The 19,569-nt window shown below is 35.6% G+C and overlaps 1 protein-coding gene across 1 annotated transcript; it reads right to left on the bottom strand.

Annotated features, from left to right (window-relative positions):
• Positions 1-890: 890 nt before the first annotated feature.
• Positions 891-19,155, bottom strand: LOC126810567 (prestalk protein). Its single transcript, XM_050535711.2, has 18 exons — positions 18,999-19,155; positions 18,183-18,302; positions 17,446-17,562; positions 15,220-15,330; positions 14,520-14,642; positions 13,170-13,286; positions 11,913-12,032; positions 11,098-11,211; positions 10,077-10,199; positions 8,117-8,230; positions 6,558-6,671; positions 5,934-6,053; positions 5,059-5,172; positions 4,830-4,946; positions 2,875-2,997; positions 2,320-2,442; positions 1,832-1,951; positions 891-1,054 (listed from the first exon to the last, which is right to left on the bottom strand). The coding sequence occupies exons 1-18, from the start codon at positions 19,051-19,053 to the stop codon at positions 915-917; spliced, it is 2,085 nt and encodes a 694-aa protein (XP_050391668.1). The 5' UTR covers positions 19,054-19,155; the 3' UTR covers positions 891-914.
• Positions 19,156-19,569: the final 414 nt, after the last annotated feature.

Genomic DNA, 19,569 nt, shown 5'->3' with positions numbered 1-19,569 from the left:
GCAGGCCATGTGCGCCTAGGCACGGGACGAGACGGAATGCGGGAGAGCGTATTGGAGTTGGCACATTTGTGCCAAGCTAGGACATGGCTCCCTCAATACAAGTTAGTTATGGAGTCTTTAAGTTTTTTACATAATATGTTAAAAGAAGTATAAAAGTATTATAAGATGTTAAACTAGTCTTGTCATCTGAAGTTGATTAAAGAACCAATACTGTCACAAGGGAGTCACCTTGTGCACTACCTATTCGAGAGTAAGACAGGCTTTAGATGCAAGCTAAAACAACCAGAACAACACAAGTATTTATTAATGGGACATAACTCTTAGGGTCGCCTGTCCAAACTCGTGGGCTTTCTCCGGGTCCTCCGGTTTCCATCCCACTGCTAAAGACCCCTACGCACAAGCGAATTATTGAAAAAAATTGAACAATGTGTTAGTCCTGAAATGACCTAGTTTGTGTCGAGTGGACATTAAACCCCATTTCTCTCTCTCCACAATTTAGCTAGTATGAAGAGTTATTAGAATTGTATTCTCTTACTGCCACCTCGGGGGTCTAGACTGGGATTAGTCAACACAGATCTCTGAATGAAAATACCCTAATACACCACTAGCGTGACATCAAAAGGGGGAATTACTATCTACGCCATCACGTTTATCAATTAAAATACGTTTCAATACATGTTTAGATTGTATTTCAAATCATTCGATTTTTACATTCTGTGGTTTAAAAACCTTTAGAATGATAGAACAGGTTAAATCCCTGATATAACGCCTGGGGATTTTGTTTTTATTTATTTTTTCTTTGTTTTGGTTTCTTACAATGTTTTTGTCTTATTTTGTTTCGTGTGTGGCGGAGGTCTGGGTGTTGGGAGTCTATCGTAACAAAGTCAATGTAGAAATAACAGCCATTTATTTCATTATACACATGTATATTTTCTGGTAATGTTTGCAACATTTGCTGTACAAGAGCAGTTGTCACTAACTGTTCCATCATCAAACGCATACGAGAACGTAGCTCCACCTGGTGTATGGCAATTTCCACCATTATCCGTACACTCTGTAATTAAAATTCGTTTATAGGTAATTTATAAATCATGCAACACCCCACTCCGTGCAGTTACAAGATCATGTCAGCATTCGGCAATAGTTTTGCCAATCGGAATCATAAGGAGAGGAACACGTGAAAGGAGGTACATCTATTAAGCATGTCTGCCACTTCGCACCCTTTTTCAATGGAACTGATGTTCATTCTATTTAATCGTTTTTTTTCCAAATTGCCAGTGAAACAAGGGCGCGAGAGAAGAGGGGTGGGGGTGATGTTATATTGGGCATTAGTATTTTGGTGTAAGATATCCTCGACCTCCTGAAAAACAACTTTGGAACAATTTAAGTATGTATCCACCATTTTTTTTCTCTGTCTAATACTAGTTTTGAAGAAGAACTTCGGTCGTTACACTTATATTATATTTCATTTATTTAGTCATGGAAACAATTTAGCTGTGCACAATCTGAAGTTTCGCTTTTAATTAGCATACTGTATGTGACGTGAGGGGGTGACAGTCGCTGTAATTAAACAAAGCAGCAGAACGTGTCATTAGTGTTATATCCAGTGACGTTATTTAGGTCAGGTTATAAAGAGTAGCTATATAAATGTTATTTTACTTATTTAAAGTGTTATCGATGTATATAATTCAAACTGTTGATAATAGATCATTAAGAAAATTTCCCTCATGCCCGTTTTAATTAGCCCAGTCGGGACAGAACAGTAGGACGTTAAACCCCACTTCATTTCATATCTACAAATGTAATTTTGAACTGATAAATAATTACTTACTCAACTCTGTTACGACAAGACCAATGGCACCATTTGATTGTTTCTGGCATTGTTTTGTTGTGCAGTCAGACACAGGCGCATATTCATTGAGACTAACACAGACTCCACCGTTGTCACAACCTAAATTAAATTACAGAAACCACTTAATGGAGTGTATTTATTGTAGATTGATTTTCTGATATTGAAATAAGATAAGTTGCCAGGCATCGAAACATATGCCCATAGCATCTAAATTGTTCGAGCGTGCGACAATTGTTGTCGCATATTTATTCTTTTGTAGGTAATTGGGGGGAGGGGCATTTACAAGACAATTTCATACAGATCAGATTATAATTTTCGTCGTTTGAGGGTCCGCAATTTTCTACATATGAAACAAGAGCCTTAACTCTGGTAGTAGCTTACAGAAATTGTTGAAATTTCGTTTTATTAATTTAAATAATGCATATAAATTTGATCTCGAAGATAAGTAATGGTTAATATATACTCACCTTCTGTAGTTGTCTGGAATCCAGTTCCAAGGTTACTAGTAATACATGTTTGTACAATACAACCATTAGCAAGTGTTCTTGTGGCATCCAACGGTTTACAAGTGCCGTCTGAATCTTTACATTCTGAATAACAGAAACATGTTTATAACTTTGTCTTTGAGGGATCAAATATACGATTTATGTGCAAACAAAATGTCGAATAAAATGCGACATAGGTCGCATATAATGTGTAGTGTCGACTAACGTATAAGCACACTGTGTTACAAATTACAACACTACCGTCACATTTTTAATAACACTCAACTCCACTACTCTTTTACTACACACGCGAGATATCATTTTGCCTCTACTGTGGAACAAACAACGTTTTAAGGGATATGTTTTTCATAGTCGTGGTGACAGATTAATTTCGCAGATCACAAAAATATCGACCGAAGGAGCACCCATAATAATGTGACGAGTTCAAAATCACTGCTCAGTGAGTGACTACTCATTTCATCAAGCCTTTTAACTATTCATTAAAATGTTCAGTGATTAAATGGTTGATACACTTACTCGGCTCCTCATTGAAAAATCCAACACCCTCAGGTCGTTTCTCACATGTTTGTTTTAAACACGAACCCGGTGGATTGGTGCGACTGTAACCGTAATCTCGGCATATGGTACCATCCATACAACCTTGAAAAACAATTGTAATGTTAGCACGTCATCCAGTATTTCTGTCATTTTGAGACAAGAGATAATGAAATTTTCAATTTTTCTGGACAGACACATTTCCGTTTAGTCTTCATCGACTTCCAACTGCACAAGGTTCTTTTAAGGTGAATGCTATTGTGGACACATCCTGCCATCCCTGAAAAGTCCATTAGGCCAAAAGCGTGATTGAGAAATAGGTGATTGAATATAACAATGAACGGACTATAAAATAATGTAAGGTATTCCAGCTGACAGGCTGAATATAAAATAAATGTTCTAGACAAAGTAAATACAAAACAAATATTCTAGACAGAGTAACAACAAAACATGTCAAGTATTCTAGATAGAGTGCATATAACTAAACATTCTAGACGATCTAACAACAAATAAATATTCTAGATGAAGTAACTACACAACATTGCAATAAATTTCTAGATCGAGTAGATACAAGCAAATATTCTAGAAGGAATAACTACAATAATGACAAATATTCTAGGTATGGCAACCACAAAAGGTTCTAAAAAGTACCAAGCATTCTATATGGTAAGTACAAAAGGTACTAAAAAGTACCAATTATTCTAGATAGAGTAACAGGAAATAAGTATTCTACACGGAGTAACTACAAGAATTTCAACTATGCTAGATAGAGTAACAACAAAATGTTTTCTAGCCAGAGTAACTACAAAATAAATATTCTAGAGGAGTAACTACAAAATTATCAAGTCTTCTGAACATGCTAGACAAGATCATCGAGTGTTCTAAAACATGTTGAGTAAAAAAGCGTATTCCTTTATAATTGTGAGATTGAACATTCCAACAATTACTGGGGTTTTAGCCGAGAGATCAAATATAATCTCTTGTTTAAACCGAATGGGTGGCATAATGGATCATTAGATAATTCGTTCATCTGCATCAATGCCCTTGACGTCTTTATCTTTATCAATATCCTTGACGTCTTCATCTTTATCAATGCCTTTGACGACTTCATCTTGAGTTACAAATCATTACTTATGTTTCGAAACGATGTTAACATTTTGCACGATCGTGGATATTCGTACTAATATTACTAGTGCTTCATAATTGTTATTGTATGGTGTTGATTGGTCGTCATACGCTTACGACATTCTACGGCAGTTTTAAACTGTTCAAAACTCTCGTACTTCATCGTACGATTTCCTCTGTCGTACTGTGTGCATTTTGTGGGTATTCGACTGACAATGAGATCGTACCAGTTGCGTGGTTCCTTGCAGTATTGCTACCACGACATTACGTCTGCAAGGTCTATTCGGTCAAAATGTGTTCGTGACTGGTCGTACGGGAGTCACGCGTAGTTGGTTCTTATCATATTCGTAATGAAATTGACAGTTTATTAAAATGAAATACCAGCGGCTGCCAGGCAGGGGCGACGACAATATACGTCCACATGAAAATATGGGCGTATAAAAATGGGGTTTAATGTCCTAATGTTCTCCTGATGGGCTAATAGCGACAGGCGTACGCCATGCAATGCGCTATTTCGAATTCCAACTGTCAAGGGTTCTTTTACGTGCACGCCGATATGTACACGGGATCTCTGATATTCGTATCTTCCGACCGACTATGCGTTGTCCCCTGTCAGGCTCCCCATCCTACACCACTGACAAACGGAACCACTCCGGAAAATCCCGATGAACCTTCTCGGTCATCACAGAGAGCGAACATGGGACCTCCAGATTAGCGAGCCAATGTCTTACTCACTGGGCCACCGTGGCTTCCCAATTAACTTATACACGATTTGGTCATGATGGACATTCGTAGACTAAAACCACAATTACCTTCTTTGGTGAGAAAATAACCAAGTCCTGTAACTCGATGCTCACATGTATATTCAAAACAGCCTTGTGTAATTTGATGTCCTAGATCATGACAGTTATTGTTAGAATCTCTACATTCTGAAACAAAAAAAATAAATATATGAAAGTTTACCTGGAAAACGGTGATTCCGCCATTTTGAAATGCAGATACTAAGGAAACTTTTGTATGTCCATATATAATAATACTTACGAACTTGGGTGATTGCCATGCCAATAGCATTTCCATTCAGTTGACATTGACGCGTTATACAGCTCTGTGTACTGGATGCATTCACAGCAACACAATCTCCATTAAACTGACATTCTACAATTTCAGTACAAATCTCTGTTAATATCTCTAATTATAATATAAGCCATAAAAACATATTGTCCGAAAATTGCAAATGGCGATCAGCGGCATTAAGAGCTCCTAATTAATTCCGTATATACAGTATTGTGTCGACTACTCTTCCAATAAGTTCTGGCCATACCCAATAAAACATATTGCAAATGGATGGTCTCTCAAGGATGCGTACCAAAATAGAAGCTAAGGTCGCCAAAAAAACAATTTAAAATACACTTACATAAATCTTAATTGTTCATAGTAGCACTACTATACATTATTTAAAATTTTGAAGTTTTAGTCTATATCCAGCAATGCTTATGACAGTGTTAAATTAGTATACACCTTGGACGGAGCAGATCCCGATGTTGACCGAGAAAGTTCCTTTGGGTTTTTCATCCGGGTGTCCCTTTGTCAGTAGATCTAGGGCCTGGCGGAGAAAAACGTATAATCCCTTGAATGACACGAGGTCAGCACGTGTACTCTTGGCGGTTCAAATTCCGTCTTCATAATCCCGGTTGGTGCAGAAAAAGGGCCTTAAACCATGTCATTTTACAAAGTAAATAAATTGAATGCAGCAGGTGCTTTATTGCGAAACAAAGAGAACTTACGAGGGGCTGTCTTGTAAAATAAATAGAACTTACGAGTAGCTGTATTGTAAAATAAATAGAACTTACGAGGGGCTGTATTGTAAAATGAAGAGAACTTACGATGGAATTTATTGTAAAATAAAGAGAACTTACGAGGGGGTGTGTTGTAAAATCCTGTTCCTGTAGGTCTGGTTTCACAAACTGCAGTATTACATTGTCCAGTATTCAATACATATCCTTCTGGGTGACAGTTACCATTGCTATCCGTGCACTCTGTCATAGAATAACACACATAAACACTATAACATGTATTCAAAGAAAGTGATTAATACATTCATATTTTTAAACGTCTTTTCAGAAATGTAAGGACACCTTTTATCAGTCTTTCGACAAGCCTTATGCAACCTGACATACTGATGTTTGTCAAATTATGTTTGCATAAGGCACTAGCTCACTAACCATGTGGTCCGAGGTTCGATCCCGGTGTTGGCCGACAAAGTTCCAGTGTTTTTTGTGTTGGAGGGAATGCCTGACAAGGACGATGTCTAGGCGTTCGGATGGGACAAAAATTAGGCACGTGTACTATACATGTTAGCGTGCACTTAACAAAAACCTTTGACATTTTGAATTCGATATAAGAGCAGGCCACTGCCCATACACAATTTCCCTCATGGCACACTGTCTACATTATTCCAGTCGGTGCAGAAAAGTCGGCGTTAAACCCTGTTTCACTTCTACCAGATCTCCGAAAATCCAATATAAATGATATAAATTTACCTCTTTTAGTTATTGCCATACCGATTTGACCATTGGTATTTTGACAAGTGTATGTGAAACAATTTGTTGTTCTAGAGAAGTTAACTTCACGACATACACCTTCATCAGAACAACCTACATACAATAAAAAATAACATATAAATCGTATCTAATTTTAATCAGGGCAAATATTTGTTCAGCCATATATAAAATATAAAATAAATAACATTACATCTATATATTTAGTTCCATTACGAGAATGTGCATAAATTTGGAGAGTCGATTATTTTCCGTCTTAACAATAACTATTCGGAGGGTTGGATGGCCGAATGGTTAGCACGCGCGCGCTGTATCATACGGTCTGTCATTGAGTCAACTGGCGGGGTTTCGATTCCCCGGTTGTACGTGACAAGGAGTAGGGTCGTCTGTCCAACCTCGTGGGTTTTCTCCGGGTCCTCCGGTTTCCTCCCACTGCTAAAGACCCCTACGCGCATACGAATTATTGAAATAAAATTAAACCATATGTTAGTCCCGAAATGACCTAGTTTGTGTCGAGTGGACGTTAAACCCCATTTCTCTCTCTCTCTCTCTAACAATAACTATTCAATATATAGATTAGTAGGAGATTCTTATCCAGTCTCACCAAACGCTATTTAATATTGTGGATGGGTTGTGTAGTCTCATCGAAGGTTATTCATTATTGTAGAAGGCATTGTCCAGTCCCGTCAAGGGTTAGTCATTATTGTAGAAGGCGTTTTCAGTCCCGTCAAGGGTTAGTCATTATTCTAGATGATGTTTCCAGTTTCATGAAGGGTTATTTATCATTGTAGGTATTTTATCCAATCTCACCAAGGGTTATACGTTATTGCAGGTGTTTTACCACTCTCATTAAGGGTTATTCATTATTGTAGATATTTTACCGGTTTCTCACGAAGAGAAGATATTTTCGATCGCAAGAGATATCAGAACATATTCTTGTCAACCCCACCAAGTGCTATTCCAAGGCAGATTGTTTTCAGTCTCCACAATTAAATACAGTTTTTAGTCTCAAGTACTATTCAGTCCTACCAAGGACTATTCAATAATTTAGGACCAGAAAATTTGAGTCTTTGCAGTTCAATAATTTAAAATATATTGCCACTTTCAGGGGCTGTTAAGTACTTGCAGTCTCCCCATGAGCTATTCAATAATTCAAATCGTACATATACGATGGTCCACAGTTATCTTAATTGAAAGCACGGGATTTGTTTCTCAGCTATTTGCCCCACTTTGTTTTAGTCTAATGACTCTCTTTATAGGGGGAGTTCTGTAATGCGCGGAATGTGAATTATCGACTCCCTATAGATACTCAGTTATTACAAAGCAGATGTTTTAAATATGGCCTGACTCCATAGCATAACATTTGAGAGTTCTCTCTCTTTTATAGACTGTAGCATCCAATGACGTTTTATTATATTATTATATTAAGAATAACCACAAGTAAAAAGGACATGGTTTTGTGCATGAATGTTATGTAAACTCGTGATATACCCACAGTTTAAAGTGCTTTATTTCTTTTAGTTTACGTCCATAACACTTACCTATACTATCTATTTGAACAGATAGAGAGTTGCCTTCTTTTACACATTTTCTGGTAATGCAAGAATCGGTCATAGTCCCTCCTACATCAAGACACGTACCATCGTAACTACAACCTAGCGATAGAATTCATAAAGGAACAAAGATAATCCATGTACAAAAAAGTATGTACGAACTATAATAGTGGCAGTTTAATATTCATTATTAAATGCATGTGACAAATGTCAAAAACTATAATTAGATTTTATTTTTTTGTTCAATTCAAAAATAATTAAAGGGAAATCACTTTTAGCGTGTGATGTAGTTTTATTCAGGTCATTACATTTCAAACATGGATTTATTTTCAAGCACCTAATATGCAGTCTTTCATTCCTACATAATGGCCACTTGTTCAAAGCAATGTCGAATTTGCAATTTCAGCACTCTTATTCATGACTGTAATAAATTAATCTGAAGAAGCGAATGTTTATATTCAAAATGTTGGCAGAAATCAGACATTCTCTTTAAAAACGTAATAAAAATTTCGGTCGATGCGTTTTGATAGTCCATGATGTGACAGACAGATTTTCATTACCAATTTGATGAATTGATTTAGCTATCGGGTCACTTTGCCAAATATCAGTTTGGCAGCCATCTTGCAAAATGGTCGCCATTTATTTATTTGAAATAGTACGAGTCAGGGCCTAAACAGGTTCACCTATGAATATGTAATATGGCTCAAAATATTCATAATACAATTCTGCATTTAATATTATTAGTTTCAAAATAAAAGATTAATCTTTAAAAAAAAGCAACATTTTCGAATTTTAGTTCATGTATGTTCATAAGTTTACTAACAAATCTTGTTCAGACCCATATTTTCTAAATTATCTATTTGGTCAACTAAAGAGATTTACTAGGTATCAGAAACATTAAAAATAAAAAAAATAATCTCTAATATAAGTGCCCAAATTTAAGATGGGGGTCTAAATTTGTTAAATGGCCAATTTGTCAGATAATAGTCATTTCACTGTTTGATATGACATGTAATATCCAATTGAACATAAATTGACCTAAACAAAAGGTTTTAAAAATCCAAGATGGCGAAAACTCAAAAATGAATGTTGAAAATGATGCTAATAATAATGCTAAAAATGACGCATTCTTTAAAGAATATATCTGGCTTATCCGACCCTCAACCCCTACCCTATAAACAATGGGGCATCAGGAAATGAATATACTGAATCTCATAGATCACAATACATTCCACCAAAACAGTGAGGCATTTTAATTACATCTCCTATGCATTTGCACCATTTATGATATATCCAGTTGTTAAGAATTTAAGTTCTATTCGTTTAGAAATGGTAATGCGATCCGTTTTAGCATCAAAGGCTCTACGGCCAGCAACTTTTGTAATATAGTCTAGATACGGTATCCACAGATCATTTTCGTCAGTGATGCATTTCACAACACGTTAAAAGTTTAAAAAGAATCGTTGTGAAGACTCATTTATGCCAAATGAATAACTTAAGAAGACCACATGCATAATTTGGCTAAAAGTGCTCTGAACATGATTTGGTAGTAAAATATATCTTGAAAAAAAAATACCGAAACGTTGCTTTTTTTTTAAATAATCTGTTGATTTGGAAAATATATGAATCATTCAACAACATGTATCATATAGCAGCAGGTGTAAAATGTTATTGCGTACATTTTGAGCCATATTCCATATCAATAGGCCAATCCATTAAGGAGATATAAGGTTTCCCTGGCACGCTCAATTTCAATGAAATAACGCGGCCATTTTAAAGATGGCCGCCAAAATGGTATTAAGCAAAGTAACTCGGAAGTCCATCAACCAAATTGAAACACTTCAGACACCAGGCTAACTGAAAATCATGGTTGGATTTGTTCATCAAATTGGTAATGATTCGAAATAGTATATAAGGAGAAAGATCGTACGGAATAACAACAATTTACCTTCTTGTGTTAGAAAGAATCCACTTCCCTCTGTCCTCTTTTCGCATGTGTATTTAATACAACCAGAAGCTGACTGCTTTTCTGTTCCAAATGCAACACAAGATCCATCACTGTCTGGACATTCTACAACAAATAGGTGGATTTTGTGCAATATGCTAACCTCCCTATTTCATTTTATTGTACACAGAAAATGTTTACTCCAGGGCAATTGGCCACAAAAAAAAATCACGAACGATTAGATCAATATAATGTAACATTTTTTTGTCCTGCATACCATTTGAGTAAGCATCCACAATACGATTTTTATCAATATGACCTTGAAAGACGGGTTTTTAAATATTGATATAGCTTCGCCCGTTGTCTAGTCTGTCTTACTACATTAACCTTGAAAATAAGAATTGATATTCCAAAGGCAGGAACAAATGGTATTAATCCCTAGTCAACTGCAATAATGTGAAACTTGAGTCTCCAAAAGGAATTTATCTATTCTGTATACTATTCATAAAGATCTGATAAGATATAAATTCGGCATCATTGGGCATCCTTTGCACACGATATGAACAAGCCATCTATATGGCTGCATTGCTTTAGACATCTTCTGGTAATGCAGGGGGGGGGGGGTGAATGGTCGAATGGTTAGCACATGTGCGATGTATCATACGAACTGTCTTTGAGTCAACTGGCGTAGTTTCGATTCCCCGATTGTACGTGACAAGGAGTAGGGTCGTCTGTCCAACCTCGTTGGTTTTCTCCCGGTCCTCCGATGTCCTCCCACTGCTAAAGACCCCTACGCGCAAGCGAATTATTGAAATAAAATTGAACCATGTGTTAGTCCCGAAATGACCTAGTTTGTGTCGAGTGGACTTTAACTCTCTCTTGTACTAGTTCTCTACAGCTACAACCTCTTTTAGTCGATTGATTTTAATCCAGGTGATTATTTACCGTCGCTGTTTTCATAATTAAATGCAAAATAGCCATTCGAGTACAATCGGTCTGCGTTTAATATACAATTCTTACATACCCTCGCTTGTCATTTCCATACCAATTGAAGTACTGCCAAGGACACATGTTCTGGTGACGCATCCCTCAGTTCTGGTGTCACCAACTGCCACACACCCACCGTTAACATTGCACTCTAAAATAGAAAACCAGCACAATATAATATTATATCAACAAATATAGAGAGATGTAGGATTTAACGTCCACTCGACACAAACTAGGTCATTTCGGGACTAAGTCAACAATAATTATTATAACCCTGTTAAAAGGAATGTACATTTAATCCATGCAGTCGACCAGTAAAGGAAATGGTCTCTCGACTAGAATGTCCCGTATTTGAACAATGACATGAAACACATCCTTTATGATAAATAGAATGTCAATCGAATGCTAAGGAAGAATCCTATCGAAGTCGAGGAAGTATGTTCCCTGGCAAGCTATGTTACTCAAGGTACTTTCAGCTTTTATGCATACCTATTAATCATCACTGGACTTTGGCATTTTTATCAACGAATCAAATAATTATTGCCTCAATAAAGCATGGAAAACATTATGTCCAAGTATTGACGTGGATATAAACGTAGTTCAAATGTAAGGTGATATTTAGAATTCTTTGATCGAGGTCAAAGATGAACATGTCGAGTTTACTGGATCTTGCTTTCTTGGAGGCCGATCCATTAGCAATCGAATTTTACCTTAAAAGATAAAGCCAGTCTTGGGACATATTCGATCGTTATCTCCTGTGTCGACCCAGTAAGCTAAAAGCGACTGCTAAATTAGCAAACACGCCAACTTCCGCTAAATCTTTCGAAATTATCGTCTTGCGGTGTTCGTTACCTCGTTTTGTTGATCTAAAACCATAGCTTGTTCCAGTATGCTCACACGTATCTTCAAAACAGCCATTATTACTGCTTCTTACATAACCGATAGGTCTACACACATCCCCATCCAAACATTCTACAAGATAACACACAAAATAAAATAATCTGAACATTCTAGTTATTTAAAGAGAAAATTAATGTAATTTGAATAACATTATATTCAAAATAGCCTTAGACTCAGACACACAATTATCAAAAATCAGCGCGTTGACTTAGAGTAAGATTTTTTTACGCGCGTTCGCTAAACGCCTAGAAAAGCACTAAAAGATAATATGTTCTTAAAACACTTATATTTATACGTAGAATTGACCCATTTGTCCCAAATTTTACACTCCCGCTGTAACTGTGTTAAATTATCTCCACAGTGCAAATGCTCATTCAGCATACATAGAATACATTGACAATAGATAGCTGCCCTAATGTCGCCATGTTGAAAAATTAGTGTATTTTTTAGTCTCGGTCACCCAGAATTTCCTAGTATTCAACGTACGCCAAGAATCCCATAGTTTTCAACGTACGGAGGGTCTGGGACCGGTGTCGATATTTGACGAAAAGTCCATTGCCCATGCGTAACCGGGAGTTTGGTTTTTAATGTGGTTAATTATCCAGTATCTTTGACCAAGTCAAGTAAGAGTTGCACCCCGTCAAGCAATAAATACCGTAATTCTTGCATTAATAATATATAAACAAACATGAATCGTGACGACGAATTAGGTTTAATTCAAAAATATAGATATGACCCATGAAGGGAGAAATTGTTTAATAAAAAAAGGCGTGTTGGCATGCAATCAAATGGATTTTTTGAAATGACATTCTTAAAATAATTTCATGGGTGTCAACATCTTGTTTTAGGACCAGTTACCTCCCTTAAACTTTGTATATGAAAATGTAAAAGGCCGGATAATATAGCCAATGACCTATTATTCTCAAATGTTGACACGCACGCATCCAGACTAATATTCGAAGAATATTTTTCTAGATGATAGAGACCATGCACTTTTTTGTTATGCGCTTAGCGTTTTCGACTAAACCGGCGGAGCTGATTGAAGTTTCGTATGTGCAAATGTCTTTAAATTCAATAGAAAGAACATGGACGCAGATCAAGGTTATTGTAACGTTTGTATCTTATTTCATTTTTCATTAATGTTTTTTTTTTATCGTAATGGCATATTTTTTTTCTAAATTAGAGAACAGAGATTTTGAAAGGACTCACCAACACTGTCAATTACAACGCCAAACGAACCGTCGGCATTGAGAACACATTTTCTTGTTACACAACCCTGTTTATCTGTAGCATTCATAGCTAGACAACCGCCATCATAAGAGCAATCTGAAGAATAATAATACAACAAAACGTGAATTATGACATTGATATGTAAGCACAGCCTATATTTAGAGCAAATGTAGTCAGCGTTCAGTGCTTCTCAGTAGCTAGGTCAGCGTTCAAAAATCCTCCGTAGATCAGCCTCCAAGGATTCTCAGTGTTCAAAGCTTCTCGGTAGCAAGGTCAGCGTCCAAGATTTCTCAGTAGATAAAGTGAGCGTTCAAAGCTTCTCAGTAGCTAAGTCGGCGTCCAAGGCTTCTCGGTAGCTTAATCGGTGTTCACGGCTTCTGCTAAATGACTTGGAGGTATGGTTACCGATCATTTCAATGATCTAATCAAAACCACAAGTTAGTTTCGTTCTGGGTTTTTTTTTGGTTTTTTTTTTTTGTTTTTTTGTTTTTTGGGGTTTTTTTTATGACAACCGTAGTTGAGGAAACAACAGGATAACATCTATCGGAATGAATTTTAATGCATCTTCGCGGACCAAAATGAATAATTATACTGTAAGAAAAATAATCCGGGTTATCGGAAATAATCTAAAGGACTTTTAAGACCTTTTTTCAGTTTGCGTCAAAAATATAAAATGAAAATTTGGTTTCTAGGCTGACATAACATATCAGATCAACTCAATTTAATACATTAGTTAGCTCAAGGATGTTTTTGATTTTCAGTATTCGAATCTGGATTTCTCTATTTACATTTAACACTACTTTTTATAAATCTCTTGGAGCCACAGTGGCTCAGTGAGTAAGGAGGTGGGTCAAGAACAAAAGTGTCCGGTGTTCGATCCCGGTGTTGGCCGAATAAATTCCCTGGAATTTTTCAGCGTGGTTTCCCCTTGTCAGTGATACAGGACGGAGGGCCTGGCAATGAACAGTGTCTAGTCGTTCGGATAGGACGAAAACCTGAGGTCCCGTGTACACATTGGGGACCCTTGACTGTTGGAATTCGAAATAAGAGTAGGCAGTAGAGCCGCTCTCCAGGCAAAATTTCCCTGATAGCACACTCTATGCTCGTCTTCGTTAGCCGAATCAGTGCAGAAAAGTAGGACGCTAAAGCCTAGTTCATCTCATTTATAAATCCCTTCGGGCTTCAATCGTGTACTTTATAATCATGATCTTAAGAATCGAAAATAAATCTATCCTACATTTAAACAAAGTTAAAACGATAAAAAATATTAGTTAAACATGTACATTTATTTTATAAAGCTAAATCGATAAAACAAACAGTTAAACATACCCATTTGTCTTATGTAAAATCCAATATATCCAGATCTGGATTCACATGTCTGTTTAATACAACCGCCTTGACTTTCTTGTACATAGCCTATTGGTCTACATATATTATCATTACCCAAGCAATCTGAAAACACGTCTTGTATATAATCACCTGATATTTGGTCTTATTTATGTGCATAAATACATTCTGTGATTACATATAATGTGTCTCATAATATTCACCATATGTTTAGTGCAATTTAGCCCGGTTGGAGATGACGTGCCATCAAACAACTTCTTTTCATTCATAAAAAATAACTAACTATAAAATGAATAATCGAGACTGTGCTTTTTATCGTAGCAATGGTACTTAACAGTGATAACTTAGCTCAGAATAAATTTATTTGCCTGAAAGTTTTAATATATTCATATCCCATTATCGATTTTAGAACTATTAAAACAGAAATGTTCGGGTGTATGTCTAAATCTTACATAATGAATCTTTAAAGAAATAAATGTTTATCATCCAATTGACATTAGCCAGTTCGCTTTGGTTACCTTGTCGCCCCCAAACGCGAATTTGAGTAACAGACAATGATAACAGGTTTCAGATCATACACTACCCCAAGCCATTCGCGTTAAATTTCAAAGAAGTTATTCAAATCCACAATAGGCGTGATATAAATCAAAAAATGTTTAAATAAAACTATAAATAAACTTACTATAAGTAGTTTCTAAAGAATATGTTGTATCTGTTCTTACACAGGTTTTATTATTACAGTTTTCTACAACTGATTCACCAACATCCAAACAATCGTTTCCATTTAAACAACCTAAAATAAGGATGTAAAGGATACATTTTAAACGCATATAATTAAGACAAGCCTGGAACATTTATATCCAATTTTCTTTTGATACTATACAGATTCTTAACTCTAAAATCATAAATAACTTTCAATGTATTCTGATCATATGGTGTTCTCCAGGGATCCATTTTGGGGCCATTGCTCTTTCTTGAATGGACTACAAAATAACCGATAAAAATCTCGATACTGCTGATTTGTCACTTAACAATACCCCAATATTTAATGCTTCATTTTGAATTAGACGTTCTTCCCATCATGCGTTGAAGGAATTAAACGCCATCATCATATGGTAAAACGGCTGGTAGATGTACGGTTTTAATCGCTGTTTAAAAGAGGACTTAAAGGACAACAATATTGGTGGCAGCCATTATCAAATATGTGACAGAACTGTTAAACACATTCCAAATATAATTTTAAAACACGGATCATTGCTACAGTAGATGCGTAACGAAGATTTAAAGAAACAAATAATGCAAAAAATCAAAAACAAAAGTTATCTTTTCCTATAACTGACTGAAGTAACGCGCGATAACAGATACACGGTCGAATTTCTGCTCAGTGATAATTCCTTCGAAACGAAAAGTTGTTATATGAGACTGTAAGAGAATATCTAACAATTACAAAAAATAATTGAATGTCACTAGAAAAGAGAAACAGAAGTAACGCAAAAAAGAAATATATTAAAAACAAGGGTTATCTTTCCATATAACTGACTGAAGTAACGCGCGATAACAGTAACAAATACACGGTAGAATTTCTGCTGACTGATAATTCCTTCGAAGACGAAGAGATGTTATATGAGACTGTAAGAGGATATCTGACAATTAAAAAAAATAATTGAATGTCACTAGAAAAGAGAAAACGAGAAAAATAGAAAAGGCCCATACATTCACTTGTTTTTATTCATTCTATACTTAATAAAAACCACTAGTCTCCTTTAAAAGTGTACCAAATATGACATTTGAATAAATAAACCACAAACAGATTTATTTCAATTTTAAATTCAAGATGATAAGTTTGTCTATTTCAATTTTTGTTTGAAATTTAACTTAGTTGTTTAAGAAACTTATTACGTACAGCAGTCTGATATATTTATGTACAGTACAGTTGAATTTAATTTAATTTGGAAGTTTTGTAAATAATCAGTTGAAATAAAATAGTATTCGAATGAGTTGCATTACATCAATCTGCGCCTATTTCCTCAAGCTTTAGATATATTTGCCTGTCGATAAGCAGTAACAGATTTTCATTAAAATAAATTGGTAACATGTTTCGAGGGCAACATATTTAACTGAACAAATAAATACATTTATGTGATAATATATGGTTTCTTAATAATTCTTTTCAACAACTAAACAATCTATTTATCACAACACCAATAAATCTTAATAAATCTGTTGACGTTTTTAAATAGTGCGGGCGACCCAATCAATTGACCACACATAATGTAAATTTGTAAGTTTGTGACGTGTATGCAGTATCAGAACTCTGATTTTCCAACGTTCTTATTTATTTGTTTAATTCCGTATTGATAGTTTTTCTTGGCATCTAAGTTATTCGCTTAAATTAAAAACAGAAATACAAATGATCCTGGCCAGAATATCAGCCCATAAACGGTCGCGTTCATCCAAGATTCAGAGTCTATTTTTGTTTGGGTGTGGCTATCGTCTGAAGATATTCGTCTATTTTCCACAAGCGGTAAAGACATTCCGATTTCGCCCACTGTATCTCACGGGTGCGTCTTTAACTATGGCGATTGGGGTTGCGCACTAACTTTTTGGTCCTGGCATTCCTGGCATCCACTGGACTTGTCTTTGGAAAAATTATTTTGTCCGCGGAATTTAGCTCCACTGTCGGCCGTATGACGTCAGATTTCTCGTGAGAATTTCTCAAGAAGATTTTTTTTACCTGGGATTCTTTCTAGATTACATAAAAGTACGAAGTAGCGGATAATTTCCTATATATATAGTCCTGAGTATATATAAGCCAAAAGTTAATCTTAAATGTTGTATTTTATCTCAAACTGACATTTTGAATGGATTATTTTAATTATCTTCAATCAAACATAACTAAATTACTTACCATCTTTAGTGATATAGAAACCAATAAAACCATTTCTCTTTTCACATGTTTGAGTTACACAACCACTAGTCTTGGAAACGCCTTCATTATAGCATTCTCCATCACTGTACATGCATTCTAAGATACAAAATTAGGTTTTAACATCTAGTTTCAAAAGGAAACGCTTTGGCGGGGTGGGGGGGGGGGGGGGGTTAAATTAATAAACAAATTTATAACATGGGGTCTGCCAGAGAGAAATTTATAAGGGTCATGTTAAGGTTGATTTCTAGCATATTTGCGCCACGGTGCCACGGTATATTTTTGGCACTGCATGATTGAGCAATATGATTATATAAACCAGGTGCTTCTTTTCCATTTGGGAGGAGGCTCAAAAAAATTTGGTAAAACCCTGAATTTCAACAGTCCCGAATCTCAGTTGAATTCGATACCTTACAGACAAACAGGCGTCATGTGCACCGATGCTCCTCAGTAGTAATATATTCTTTCAGGGTCAAAACGAAAGAGCAGTCCTTAAAACCCGGTCGATATGTAAACACCGTTATTTTATGACTACTATCTGAATTGGACAAAAATGGGTAAACTGACAAAAATACCGTTTTGTCGCTGGCTTATATGAAGGAAAGTAGTTATGTTTTTTTTTATTTTCGACCATAATACTTTCCCTCGTAATTTTTTTGTTACTGCCGGCACAGTATGTTATATAATTAGTTAAACAATTCTGATTGGCAAAAACTTACGCTGAGATTCTGGTCCATATCCTCCGTTATCACATTTATAAATTATGCATGGCCCACTAGCAGTTGTCGTAAATGTTGTATTATGCGCATGTGATACTCCCTCAACTTCACAAGGGGTGTCTGAAAATATAAATAAAATCATATGTATCTGAGGAATGCATATTATAAAAACTTTAGATCATATAATTCCTTTTCAACGATTCGTTGTGTCTCTTGTTGCTGATAAGATGAATGATATACATATATTTGACAATACTTTATCAACAATATATTCGAATTTACACTATCGCAACGTAAATATCATTTAATTTGCATATATCAGGTATGCATTTATGTACATTTTTCAGTGGTCAATTTTTAGCATTAATAGCTGACATACTATACAATACTACCCATGGTACTAAATAATTTTACAATGTTTCTCCCTTATTTCTATTATTTCAAGGAATGATCAACCACAAAGTTCAATGTCCAAAATTATGTTTTTTTAAAAAGAAAGCACCAATGTGCATCTAGTAACAACTTTTCCCCTGTTCCATCAAACAGTTTTTGTTTTTAGATACTACTGTTCCATGGCCAGCTTTTCATCTAAATACATGACCATAGATCCAGATCCCGGATTGGACAAACTGGACATAGACCGTCTTACGGTGAAATGGACAGAAAATTCTACAAAGTTCTATACATTTACTGAATGTTTCTTACACCTGCTCTCTAATATTGGCAATTCCAATCAATTGACAAAAATAAAAGATATATTCAGCTGATCCTCAGTCCACGATAGTTATTATTTAAACAATAAAAATGATAGCTTACCTGTGCCAGCCTGAATGGCGAGTGGAAATAATGCTAGAATTACCACAAACAACATCTTGATGAATCGGTTCTTCAAGTTCTTCAACTTCTGTCTTTTTTGTGGCTGGAATATCTCTTATATAAGGTAACTTGATACGTCACTGTCACCTGTCTGAATACGGTGCTGTCTTATAATATATTGTCAGTATATTAACATGACACTTCTATATTGATTAGCACTTTTATTGAATTAAAATTTGATTCTACACAATCCTTAGAATCCTTAGAATCAGGTCGAAATATTGGTCACAAGTCGCAACAGCTTTTTGACATTTGCCAGTTGACATCGATTATATGTCTGCCTTAAAAGTTATTTGAATGTATTTTGTTGGGATGTGTCCATGAAAAAAACAACGCCGACATTAATGGCTGTGACATTTTTTTCAATCACATTTAAAAATGTCAATATGAATTGTTTTCGTTGACATGAGCATTACTTGTCAAAACAAAATGACCCAAAATTCAATACTTTGCATAGGGAATATTTTTTCTATTAGAAAAAACTTTTGTAAGACAGTGGGAATCATTGTAT

The sequence above is a fragment of the Patella vulgata genome, chromosome 2, assembly GCF_932274485.2.
Source record: "Patella vulgata chromosome 2, xgPatVulg1.2, whole genome shotgun sequence".
NCBI lineage: Eukaryota > Metazoa > Mollusca > Gastropoda > Patellidae > Patella > Patella vulgata.
The sequence above is the reverse complement of the archived record's forward strand: the minus strand, read 5'-3'. Positions and strand labels throughout refer to the sequence as shown.

What these genes read in the sequence shown, in the direction of transcription:
- LOC126810567 (XM_050535711.2), bottom strand. Translation starts at nt 19,053, where the DNA reads ATGTTGTTTGTGGTAATTCTAGCATTATTTCCACTCGCCATTCAGGCT. An exon ending in CATGGCAATCACCCAAGTTC is followed by an intron (nt 4,947 to 5,058) that starts GTAAGTATTATT and finishes TTTTTGTTTCAG; the next exon opens with AATGTAGAGATTCTAACAAT. An exon ending in ATTCCAGACAACTACAGAAG is followed by an intron (nt 1,952 to 2,319) that starts GTGAGTATATAT and finishes AATTTAATTTAG; the next exon opens with GTTGTGACAACGGTGGAGTC.